The following is a 12,442-nucleotide window of genomic DNA, read 5'->3' as shown; positions in this document are numbered from 1 at the left end:
CCATCCTTTAGTGTCCTTTGGGATTCACCAAACAGCATGTGGCTCATAGAGCCTTAGAATGGTTTGGTTGGAAAGGACCTTGAAACTCATCTCATTCTGACCCCCTGCCATGGGCAGGGACACCTTCCACTGTCCCAGGTTGCTCCATGCCCTGTCCAACCTGGCCTTGGACACTTCCAGGGATGGGGCAGCCACAGCTTCTCTGGGAACCCTGTGCCAGGCCCTCCCCACCCTCACAGGGGAGAATTTGGCTCCTCAAGATACTCTTCAACTGCAAAAGAAGGGATAAGGATCTGCTACATGAAACTGCAAATGCAGAATAATTCTGATCTGAACTCTGTAGAGTTTTGGTAGGTGGCTCTTTTTAGTGTATTTGTGGTTCTGGAACTGCTTCTCTTTGGTTGCTGCTCTGGTTACTAAACAGCTTAGGGGCTTGCCTGTGAGTCACTTGAAGGTGTCAGTTATCTGTGGATCCCATGGGAGGGCAGCTCTCTTCATCCCTGCCTTCACAAGAAGGGAATATCAGCACACTTCTTGGCAAAGATGAGAGAAATTAAGACTTGAGTGGTTTAAACTCTGCAGCTCTTGGAGGAATTGGTTGGGTCTCTGCCAGACAGCAGCTTTCCTAGGGACCAGAATGTCACCACCATGCCAAATTAGGTCTTGTCTGGGTTCAGAATATCATTGGCTTTGTTTTGCCTCTATAAATACAGCATAAATGTACAGCTTAAATAGATGTGCTAATCTGAGAAAGGAAGACACCAGCTCAGTGCTGGAACAGTGTTATTTCCTCCCAAACTCACCTGAGTGAGGCTGGAACTGCACCAGCTCTTTCTGGGGCTCACCCTATTGAACAGTGTGAAAATGGTGACTGGCTTTTCCACCCCAGGGAAAGGGAGGAGCTGCTTTGTTTTCCTGCAGGGAAATGTCCCTTCAGAACCAGGCCCCACGTTGTTCTTTGAGAAGCATCTCCAGCGATGCCTGTCCCCAACAGAGGGCACTCCGAAACTGGAGATAAGGGAACCCACCGCTGCTCCTGGATCGCACTGGGGATGGGATGGGGTGGGGTGGAACGGACTGGCAGTCCCTGCCCTCGCAGACCCCGAGAGGGGTTCTCAGGAGGAATGGCTCTGCTAATGAAACCCGGAGGAGATAATTAAGTGTGAATATGACCCTTGGTAGCTTTGTCTCTTCTCAGATCCATTTTTTTTCTTATGATTAATGGCAGTCATTGATACTGCATATTATAGGCTTACCTGAACATGGGCTTGGTGTTTATTTTACTTCTGTTAATTGGTGCTTTATGCTACAATGAGTACAGGCCATTGAGTGGTAGTTCTGAAGTGACTCAGTCATCACGCTTTTATTTCATTGATCTTTATCAGTGTGTATTAAAGCCAAGGGGCAATGCTGTTAAGTGCAGAGTTTGATGCTTTATCTCTTTAGAGTGCTTGGCAAGTGGTTTTCATCGGTTTAATTGGTGAAAGTGGCATCAGAGCTTGGGCAGTTGGAGAGGTGTAGTGTTAAAAACACGCAGACCTCAATTCCCAAAGTTCCCTCCTCTTACCATCTAGAGGAATTGCTTCCTGAAACTACCAGTAAAAGGTTTCAGGTCTTCAGAGCTGAAACTGTCCTTTTTCCACCACCTGTGCTGAATTTTTATTGCTCCCAAACAAGGCAGACAAAGACTGCTGGTATCTGATTGATAATACTCTCTCTGAGGAAAAGAAATCATATTAAACCCAAAATGTGTGAAGTCAGTGCTTAATGAGAAAAGGAAAGATTAATTTGAAATGCCCCAAACAAATGGAAACTTTCCTGGGAAAATCTCACTGAATAGAGGATGTGTATTCTTCTTCTCCTTTTTGTTTTTCTCCCTCTCCAGGGAATGTCAGGCGGGCAGACAGGAATGAGTGTGATCCATAAGGAAAGTGAATAAAGGAGAGGTGGAGAAAGTGTTAATGTTGTGCACACACTGCTGTGTGGGATCTCGAAATGGAGAGCAGCTTGTGTTTCACTGGTATTTGTTAATTTGGTAGTGACACAATGTTAATAATAAGGGAGATACTTGTCTTTTGTCGTGCAGAGCTGTCAGGGTTGAGCTTTTTTCTTTGAGGTATTAAACAAGGATGAAACTAGTTGTCTGTTTTGCTCAGTCAGAAGCTGTGGGTTTTGGTGCCTAAAAGAAAGGAAAAAAGCACCATACAGAAAACAACATTTTTACTTGCAGCTGCACCCAAGCAGAATTCAGGATGTTTGGGTATCTGGAATAGAAGTTGCACAGAAGCAAAAAATACTCCCTCAGTGCTTATGCATTTAGGTTTATAAATGAGGATTTTGCTTCCTGGGCCCTGTGGAATGAGACCAAAAAAAAAGCTGCATCATTCTGTCGTTGATTTAGCACTTAATGTTTTTATTTTTGTTTTTAATTCTTCCCTCACACTTCCCCCTAGCATGGCTTCAAGCTTCACCCTTCTGAAAAACATTTCTCAAAAAATGCCAAGTAATCCCAAACAAATTAGGCAAGACAATAATGAATTACAACAGCACTTGAAGTATCAGCCCAAAAATGCCAGGGCTGGCTGACAACTGCTCCTCCTCTGCTTTTGACACTTAACATGCTGGGAGACACAGCTAACAAAACTGACTTGGTTCTGTTCTTTTTAATCAACTGCTGCAGCTCATTAATGCAACTTAATTACACTTGCATTCCCCCTTCAGCCCTTTCCCTACCCTCAAAAAGCCCGTCACAAATGAAACTCTTCCACCAGGCTGTTACCATGGAATAGGTGTGGCTCTAGGTGCAGAAGGCAGGTGCAAGCCCACCTCTGCTCCATGAGGAACCGGACCTTTTCCAGGGCCTGCAGCAGGATTCAGCTACACCAGGGTTAATTGAATGTAGCTGGGCAGACCCAGAGTAAGCTACAGCTGCTCCAAGAATGGCTGGGCTGGCTGGAACGGGGTGAAGCTGCATGCTGAGTGAGGAGCTGATGGCTGCAGGAGTTTTCAGCTGTTCAGCATTACAGGAGTCAGGCCACAGAACGCTGAGCTCCAGGACAAAGCCTACTGCCATGTCTACAGAGAACGAGCAAGGGGATCCTGGCTGGGTGGGGACAAAGGAGGGAAAAGTTCTCACCTATAACTTAGAACCCAACAATGCCTAAGCAACTCAAGTGTAAAGAGCCCCCACCTCATTTTATACAGGCAGGGTGGAGATGAAGTTGTGTTAGGGGATTTAGGCTCCGTTCAGAAAAAGGGGAGGAAACTAACTACAGAAAATATGCAATGTCCCAAGGTGTGTCGCAGTGCTTCCTTCTTTCTGGATCCATGGCACAAGGAAGCAGCTCCAACTTCAACTGTAGCTCTTGAGAGAGGCTCTTGGTGAACTTGTTCTGCCAGAGATCTTTCGGCCTGTGCCATTTCTGGGCCAGGACCAGCAGACTGCAGTAGGAAAGGTTCGTCAGGGCACTTGGAGGATTAAAAACCAACTGTGTGGCCGTTCTTTGATGTACATTCATTGCGTTTGAAAAGAAGACAAGGAATGAAAAAATGGAGTGGAGTTCACCATCCTGCATTTCCTCTGCCAAAGATCCAGGCCCCAGGGGACTGTTTCCTGCAGCACCTTTGGTGGAGTGCAAGGTTCATCCATCCTCTGGCTCCTCTTCACTTACGCAGGCCTATAAAAGGGGAAAAAAGGGGAAGGCAGGCTGTGAGTGTGGAGCAAGTACTCAATGGCTTTCTTTACGTGACAGAAATGGTGTGGCAATAATGAGGACAAATTTTTCTTTACTCTTCTGGACTAAAAGTCCTACAGGTGAGGAATAGGATTGAGAGCTCACAAGTAACGTGGTTAAGTAGTCTTCAAGCCTGGAAAGAATGCAATGGATATGTCAGACCTGAATATGCTGCAGTTAGGCTCAAGTGTTAGATCTATGTATCCTCAGCATTTGGAGCTGCATAAAGTGTGGTTAGAAACTTAAAAAGCTAAGGGTCATCTCTAGGATAAAGGAGCTGCTTGAAATTGCAGTGATGTGCTTTTTTGTGTAGGTGCAGCAGCATAAGCAGATCTACTTTTGGAGCCAGCAGTAAAGGTGAGTGAATGCTTTTGGCTGAAACATCACCTCTTACACATGCAGCTTCAGGATGATCAAAAGAGTTTGCAAATTCATGTTGTTTGTTTGGGAAAATGTCTACCTAGAAAGAGAAGCAGAATTGTTTTGTTTTGTGTTTTTTTTCTCCCCTCAGAACAAAGTGGATTTTTTTCCTGTTTAAGTTCCCCTTGTAAATTATTTTGCTTGTTAAAGTTTGGAGAAGATAAGTGGGAAAACAATTCTGAAGGAGTTTTCCTCCCCCTCCTTCTTATTCCAGTGTTTCAGTCTTGGACTTTGACTATTTGACTCGGTGTTCTTTGTGTGCTTGTACATATTGGTGTATTGAAGAACCCACTTTAGGCCAGTAAGGGATGATGGTTGTATGGGGACAAGCCCTTTAATGCTCACAGCTGCTTCGTGCCTCTGGCCAGCAGACAGTGGCCCACAAAAGATTGATCAGGGACCATTAAGGTGAGCAATTGCCAACTGGAGCCTCAGATCCCTCAATTAACCAATACCTCCTGTTGCTGCCCTGTCAATACTGAGGTTTCCATCTGATAAAAGTCACACCCTGTGTTAACACAGGGCCCTTTCCACTGCTGGATCTGAGGAAAGGAAAGTCAATAAAATCTGGCTCCACAACTCCAAATTAAAGCTCTGAAGCCCCTAAAGTGATGCAGTACTTTTAGGGGCTGGAGCCTCACAAAGGTGCAGTTCACTGCCTGGCCTTGCAAACCCAGTTTTAAAAGGCAGGAAGATCTAGTGCTGGTCCCTGTACCTTTTAAATAAACAGAGAGCACCTCCTGCCATCCAGCAGGTTCTTGATTTAAAACTACCCTGTGTACAAAATCACACTTTGAGGCTATTCTGCTTTATAATTAAGATTGCACAGTGCTGCTTTCCAAAATAAATCGGGAGAGTGATGTCAGGAAACTGAAAGGATTCAGCAGGCAGGAGGGGCTGACAAATGCTCAGGATGCTCTGGGTACTTGGCAGGTAGTGCAGGGGCTTGGAGAGAACAGCTTGAGTGAGAAATGTCAAAGCTGGCTTGGCCAGCACTTCCAGTTATTGGTGCAAAAATGCTTTTTTTTTGCCTCAAGTGATGAGAATTCTGTTACTACAAATGAACAAACAAGAAAAAAAGCAACCCAGAGCTGAGGTCCTGAGCTGTGCAGCACAAGGGGGGGCAGTGGTGCCAGCAGGCACAACCTGAACTTGTGCTTCAGTTCAGGGAGGACAAGGAGTTCAACCCTTCCTAAAAACTCACTGGAAATACTCTCTTTTAGCCTCAGGTGGGCAACTTTGTCTTTCCAGAAGTGATTTACTATTCTTTGGATAAGTACTTTGACAGAGAAACTCAGGCACTGTCTTCTATCAAGAGTGCTAATATATTATTATTAAATAATTAGTGTGGTGCCTTGATTGGCAAAATCAATTGATTGGCACACAGTTTGAATACTGAATTTAGCAGCTCATGTCATTGTTCTGTGGAGTCTCAGATCTCTAAAAACTCATAAAGTCAGAGATATGAAGAGGAGAGACTTGAGAAAAATGCAGGAAAGGGCACAGTGGGAAGAAAGAATGGGATCTCATCAGAAAAGGATAAATAAAACTAGAGTGAATAGGATAATTCTATTAGGAAATGAAGGAAAATGATCCTGTTAGAGAAGTGTGGCACCCCAGAAAATGCATCTGACTGCAGCCAAGGGGATGATGCCATCCTAAAATGAAAGTTCCTGCTTGCAGTCAGCTCTAAGTGATCAGTTGTAGAATAAATTTGGTTTCATTCAGCATTTCTATCAACAAAAAGGAGTTCAAACCAGAAACCCCATGTTCCTTATCCTCAGCCCTTGTTAAATTTTAAGTAAGTTGGATGTATTTGTTGTTTCACATCTTCTTGAAGAGGATATAAAAAAACCCCACCACCTGCCTTCAAGTTATCACTAAATGATTTCCACAGCAGAACAAGAGCATCTGGCAGTCAGTGCCCCAGCCTGCAACATTCCATGGCACCATAACCTGGGAATGAATTACCCCTTCCTCCCCTCACTCCCATTCACACACATGGAAAAGAGGCAACAGGCTGCAATAAATAAACAAAAATTGCTATTTGATGGCTGCTGAAATTTATAGAGGGTCACATTATCTACAGCTCAGCAGCTGTTTTCACCTTCTGTTAGCCTGAAAGAAATATTATTTTGTGCTGGCAGAAAATATCAGCAGAGAAGTGATGGGCTAAAGAAAGGGAGGGAGGAACAACAAAATTATCTGTGGACTTGAGCAGCAGCTTCCCCTCTTACTGAGGCCCTGGAAGAAAGTTTTACATTGCTAACTTCTCTTCATATTACAATCTCCCCATACAGGAATCTTCATTTAGAAGTGATAGCTTCTTTCACAGAATTGGTCATTTTAAGAAAAAAGCAGCCCAAACCCTGTACTGTAAAAATGTGATGCTTCTTCAGCACACTGCTGCACCCAGCTAGTAAATCAGGGAGCTGCTTAGAGCTGCACAGCTTCTGCAGACTACGAAAAATTCCACCCCACTGTGACAAAATGAGAGAGAAATCAATATTTAATCTCCTGTAGCATCCCTTGTAATCACACTAGAAAACCCCCAAAGTTACAGGGGATTCAGTGGCTATGCAGAAATTACTTGTATTCCTGATCTTGTGCTGCAGTGACAAAGTGGGCAGTAAGTCCTTATGAAATCAGAGGGGCACATCTACCACTCTACCTCAGGGAAGTTTTTCTTCCCTCAGCCCCACTCTTTTCCCCATCCTCACATCCCTCTTTTTGGCAGGATTCTGGTAACTTTGTTCCTGAAAAACAGCCTCCCTCAGCAGCTGCTGTAAAAAACTTCCATGTGTTGAACTGCCTCTTGCAGATCAATTTAAAGACTGTAAAATCAGATCTCACTGCTGCTTTAAACAGACAGAACTGGCCTTTGTGTTTGAGAATCTCATTAAGAACCAGCTTTTAAGTGGACAGAGTGAAACTGTGATCTTGTGCCTCAGAGTAGAAATGGGAATTCAACAGTGGCCATTCATTATTGGCATGAGAGAAGCTGCTGTAGACAACTCCCCTTTCTGCTCTCAGCTGAACTCTTGGGCTGCCCCACACGTGGAAGGCTCAGTTCTTGGAGGCAACAGAATTTAAAATTATTTTGGAGCTGAGAAAGGGCAGCTTCACCCCTTGTGGTGTCCATTTGTTCATTCCTTCCATGCCTGAAAAGCCTGTTGGAGAAATCAACCTACAAGGAGGAAAAAACCCAAACCTGTGGTACCCTTGCCATGAAACCAAGAAGCACATGGAGTCTCTTAGCACAGGTGATACTTACAGGTATGTCTGCTTGAACAAAAGGTTGGTGGGTTTTTCATTGACATGGTAGAGAGGAAATGGATCAAATCCACCAATGAAATCAACTGAAAAAAAATCAAAACTCAAATAAACAAACAAACATGGCCAGAAAGTTGAAAGGAAATGAAAGGAAGGCTTGGTGAATGTCATGGCATAAACACAAAAATTAGTGACAGAACAGAAAAGTGATTTTTTTTTTTCAGGTATGGATTTCTGGGATCTCCTGGGATGGACAAGCATGCCAAAGAGGAGATTTCAGCCAACACAAAACTTAAAGCAGAGCTACCAAAGACTCTAGAACAGCCTCCTTGGGTATTGCCACCACGCTGTGACTGCACGTGAGAGGAGCAGACAGAGGCAGAGCCGAGGGGAGGAAGCTGGGGAACGGCTCCTGAGGGAATGCCAGAGAGAGCTTGGCAGCACAGCCCTCCCCGTGAGGGTTACACAGTGAAGTGGGAATTTTCTTGCCCCACTTGTCTTTCCTGCAAGACAACAGCAGCTTTGGAAAACTGCTCATTATCTCCAGCTCTGGCATTTTTTGCATCCCCTGTGCCAAGCGAATTTCTTTCAATTGTGCACAAACGGGAACAATGCCTCCCTTCTCCAGGGCTCACGGAGGGCAGCGTAACCCAGCGGGGAGAGCTCCAAGGGACAATTCCCTCGGTAACCAGGGGAGAATTTGCCAGGGCTGTCTCAGTTCCCTGGACTTCAGACCAAGGCTGCAGCACAGAGCTGGCCAGCACAGGCAGGGCAGGAGGGTGTCAGGTGCTGTGATTTGTCACTGACCTCGCAGGCCGTGCAAAACCCTTTAAAACTGACCCAGTTTGGATCATTTTCTGGTGCCAAGTTAGTACATTTTGTATGGAAGTGTGAAAACCATCCTGTCCAACTGCCATTTAAAAATAACTGGAGAGTTTTATTAACTATTTAAGTGCCTGTTTATTTTTCTTTCCTCAAGGTGGCACTATTATTTTAAATTTAAGCTGAAGAGGTTTGAGGGTTTTTTTGCTGATCAAATAATAGAAAAAGTATTTCCTAATATACTGGATGTGAAAAGACCCAAACTTCTTAAAATATATTTAGAAACCTAAGGACAACAGATTCTGCCAAATTCCATCTTGATGGAGAGCTTCAGGCTGATACTGCAATTTTGGGACAACTGACAGGAAATGGGTGAAATCTACAGAGATTCCAAGTTAATTGTGGGGATAATTCCCAAATAGTTTCAGTGAAACTTTACCTTTTCTCAGCCACTTTTGAAAGTGGTTGAGTATTCTAAAATCAAAACGGGCAGCCATTTTAAACAAAACCAAGATATTAACTTTATTACCTCAGTTGTGGAATGCCTGAATTGGGAAACTTTAAAACCTGCAGTTTTCAGTAACTACTGAGTACCTTGAACAAACACAAGTCTTATCATCTGAACACACAAGCATGAGGGCACTCAAAATCCAAGACACTTAAAAAAATAAATCTTAAGTGTGGTTCCTTGTGATTCAATACATTGCATTAGCACATCTAAAATATTCTTGCCCACAATTCAGCATTAGTAGGCCCCTACTGCTGTGTTTTCTCATGAAAATCACGTTAGCATGAGCTTCCTGATTAATGTGCCTCTGCACTTATAATTACTTCATGCTGCATATCAAAGCAACATTTAAAGGAAACCACAAATGGAAGAGAAAATTAAAACGCAGCTCAAATTTATTCAGGTCACTGGAAGGATCTACCCCTGTGAGTGTGAAATATTGATGGTTTGTCATTGTTAATTATTCAAGCTGGCATTTTAACTCCAAGCTGGGAAACTGGGAGGGAAAGTGAATTTGTTAGTGGGGAAAAAAATACATATCCTGAAATTACCAGCTCTGTGTTTCCTAGATAAAGCTTCCTTCCATGTTGTTGCCTCTCCTAACAGATCCCCACTATAAAAATTAGTTCTGTCAAGTTATTGCTTTACAATATTCAGCAGGGGCTCAGAACTGGAGCTATTTAGCTAATACAAGAGCTATAGCCTAATTTAAAAAATATTACTATAATGTAGCACCTTCTCTAAGTGCACTGCCAAGCTCTAAAGAAATGATCAATAAAGCCAGGAGAATGAGTTCAGCCAGGAAGGAAGGAAGAAAAAAGCATGAGGACAAGGCAGATAAGTAATGCATCTCCTCTCGCTCCTATGAAAACACATTCTTCATGTACTTTCAAATATTCAGTTCAAAGCTGTTGTTTTCCAGCTCTCCTCCATGCCAGCTGCTCTTTAAAATAACAAAGCTACTTGCACAAACCTAATCAATGCCTTAAAAGAATTGATACTTGGATGCAAACCCCTTGGATGAGATCCTTTGCTGGTGTAAACTGGCCTCGACCCAACACGTTGCCAGACAAATCTAACTTCGCATTTACTTTATGCATCCATTTTTTGTTTGTAAAATCATTGCTCTCAAAGTGCTTTTTAGAGGGACAAAGCAATCCAGGAGCAGTGGGATACCTGCACAGGTCCCACAGACCTGTGGGACTTTACCCTGACAGGTGTCACAGTGACTGACTGTCACTGAGGAGATTTGTGTACCCGACACGAGGGAGCTGGCTCCTTCCTCCTCGTAATTCAAACACAGTACTTCCTCTGCTCTTAAATTAAGTGGTCAGATTGCTTCTTGGCAAGAACTCTCATGATCTGCTTCATCCTCAGCTTGTGGCACATGAGACTCTGCAGGTCTCCCACTTGAGCCCTGGGCTGAGAGCTTTGTTGTAGGTGCTTTTAATCGCAGCAGTAATATTTCAGAGCCATTATTCTCAGGCTACATGAGCTCGAGAACAGAAGCAGCTGCCCAGTTTCTCTAAGGCTTAGTGCAGCTGAGAAGCCAAAACCAAGCTCTTTTTGTGCTCTAAGTGTAGCAGAATTACAGCATCTAACACAGAGTGACATGGGGGAAAAACCGTCACAGTAAAAATAGCTGATCCTCGAGGGTTAGTTAGTGCCATAACACACAGAGGCAGAGATGGAAAGAAGTCTGATGGCAGCCCAGTCCTGACAGACAAACATCTGAGAGAGAAATAAAATTTACTAAAACCTTTGCCAAGGGATCTGTTGATAAATACTTACAGCTGTCTTCTTCTTCTGTAAAAACACTAACCACGTAACAGGCGTACACAAAGCCCACCAGCTGGAAAAGAGAGAGAACAAATCATTTTAGCATCAGCCAGTGTGAGCCTGGTCAGAACCCACTGGGCACAACTTCAACAGGCACTATTTACACTCAGCTTGGCAGCATTTCTGTAACTGTGGAGCCAAGCCATATCTGCTGTAGGGAGGGAGGCAGGTGTGGGTGTCAGGGAAGGCACTGATGGAGCACACCCAAAGCTCCAGAAGGAAAACTTGTAAGAGCCATCCTCGCCTTCAGAGTAGCACCTTCAGCTGCTTGAATAATTGGCAAGAACATGGGTTGGCTTTGTTGAAACTGAAACTACTGTGCTAAGTCTCTGTCAGAGGTGATGGGGATACAGGAGAGGGCCTTGGGGGACAGACAACAATGTACAGGAGACAGGGTTTCAATGACAAGGACTCATCAGCTCAGCACTCCTTCATACGGGGTAAATTACCAATTAGAGGTGAGTAGTTTTCATGCCGATGAGATAGAAAATTAGTTAACCATAAGAATGTTGCTGTACTGGCAGAAATGTTCAGACACCAAAATCTTTAGTCACTTGGTAGTTTCTAGAAGCTCTAAAGCACCAGAGCTGCCTCCTTCAGGCTCACTTCAAGGTGTTCCTCAGCCTAAACAGAAAAACAAACTCCTGCTACTATAAGCATTCCAGATGCAGCAGGGTCTTATTTTGCTTTGCCTTCTTCCTGTTAATCGAATATCCTCTCCATCCTTCATTTCACATCTTTACATAACACCCCACTTAGCGAGATCTTGGTTGACAGTAACTGCATTAGTAAAGTTATTGTGAGGCATAATTGTTTTCCACTGTGAACTCAATTCCTGGGAACAAGAGTCAGCCTGTAACACACAGTGACTCACTCCAAGTGGAGACAGAATGATGCATGGGAGGGCTTGAAAAGCAGAGTCCATTCATTTCTAATATGACAGAAAAATACATCACACCCAAAAACAAAAGGCAGGATAATGAGATTTATGCTGGGGAGTTTTACAATGTTTGTGGCTTCTCTAGCTCTCCCTGACAAAACATGCCTTGTTGGGAGGAAATGGAATGTTTCTGTAGCATCACTAAACCCTGTTTTTCCTTTGAAGATTTCTCTATAATCATCTGAAAGAGAAGGCAGCTCACTCATTTCCTCTTGGGTGAGCCTTATGGGAGCACATCCCAGAACCTCAGTGGAGGAAGGGCAGCTCTGGGGACTCCCTCATTCCTCTGCTGGCCATTTCTGAAACCAAGGCTGCTTCAGAATAAGCTCCTGTGAGCTACAGGGTAACAAAAATCCTCTGGCCACATGCAATGGCCAATCTAATTGTACCTGCTGCATTTTAGAATTGTCTCAGAATGGAACTATCACTGTTTAAGGCAGACAAATCAAAAACAAACAGGATATCAGAGATTCTTCCTCTCTCCTATGGCTTGTACTGTAGTACCATAAAACCTGGATTTTTGTTGGTTTGTTGTTTTGGTTTTTTTGTGGTTTTTGTTTTTGTTGTTGTTGTTTTTTCCCTGAAGTTTGTGGCAGTTTTTTGGGCAGGTCAGAGCAGAAAAGCTGGGGAGGGGTCTGGAGCACAAGTTTGATGAGGAATGGCTGAGGGGGCTCAGGAGGAAAGCAGGCTGAGGAAGGACCTTAATGCTCCCTGTGACTCCCTGGAAGGAGGCTGTAGCCAGGTAAGGGCTTTCTTCTCCCAAGAAACAAGCAGAAAAATAGGAAATGGCCTCAAGTTGAGCCAAGGGAGGTTTAGATTGGATATTGGGAAACATTTCATAATTAAAAGGGTTATGCAGCCCTGGCACAGGCTGTCCAGGGCAGTGGTGGAGTCCCCATACCTGGA

At 43.9% G+C, this 12,442-nt stretch overlaps 1 protein-coding gene across 3 annotated transcripts in view; it reads right to left on the bottom strand.

Annotated features, from left to right (window-relative positions):
* Window positions 1-2,392: 2,392 nt before the first annotated feature.
* Window positions 2,393-12,442, bottom strand: part of NKAIN4 (sodium/potassium transporting ATPase interacting 4) — a 49,659-nt gene continuing 39,609 nt past the window's right edge. Inside the window, exons 5-8 of one of the 3 annotated variants that reach the window (XR_005259529.1) lie at window positions 10,549-10,609; window positions 7,429-7,513; window positions 4,122-4,194; window positions 2,393-3,677 (exon numbers count right to left, since the gene is read on the bottom strand). Coding sequence is in view for 2 of the 3 variants with exons in the window: in XM_038159119.1 (XP_038015047.1) it covers window positions 3,668-3,677; window positions 7,429-7,513; window positions 10,549-10,609 (156 nt within the window). In the remaining variant the exon portion in view is untranslated. The remainder of the gene's footprint in view (window positions 3,678-4,121; window positions 4,195-7,428; window positions 7,514-10,548; window positions 10,610-12,442) is intronic. The other 2 variants (XM_038159119.1, XM_038159121.1) reach the window with 2 other exon arrangements.

Source organism: Motacilla alba, chromosome 20 (assembly GCF_015832195.1).
Source record: "Motacilla alba alba isolate MOTALB_02 chromosome 20, Motacilla_alba_V1.0_pri, whole genome shotgun sequence".
NCBI classification, from domain to species: domain Eukaryota; kingdom Metazoa; phylum Chordata; class Aves; order Passeriformes; family Motacillidae; genus Motacilla; species Motacilla alba.
This window is presented reverse-complemented; position numbering and strand designations above follow the sequence as displayed.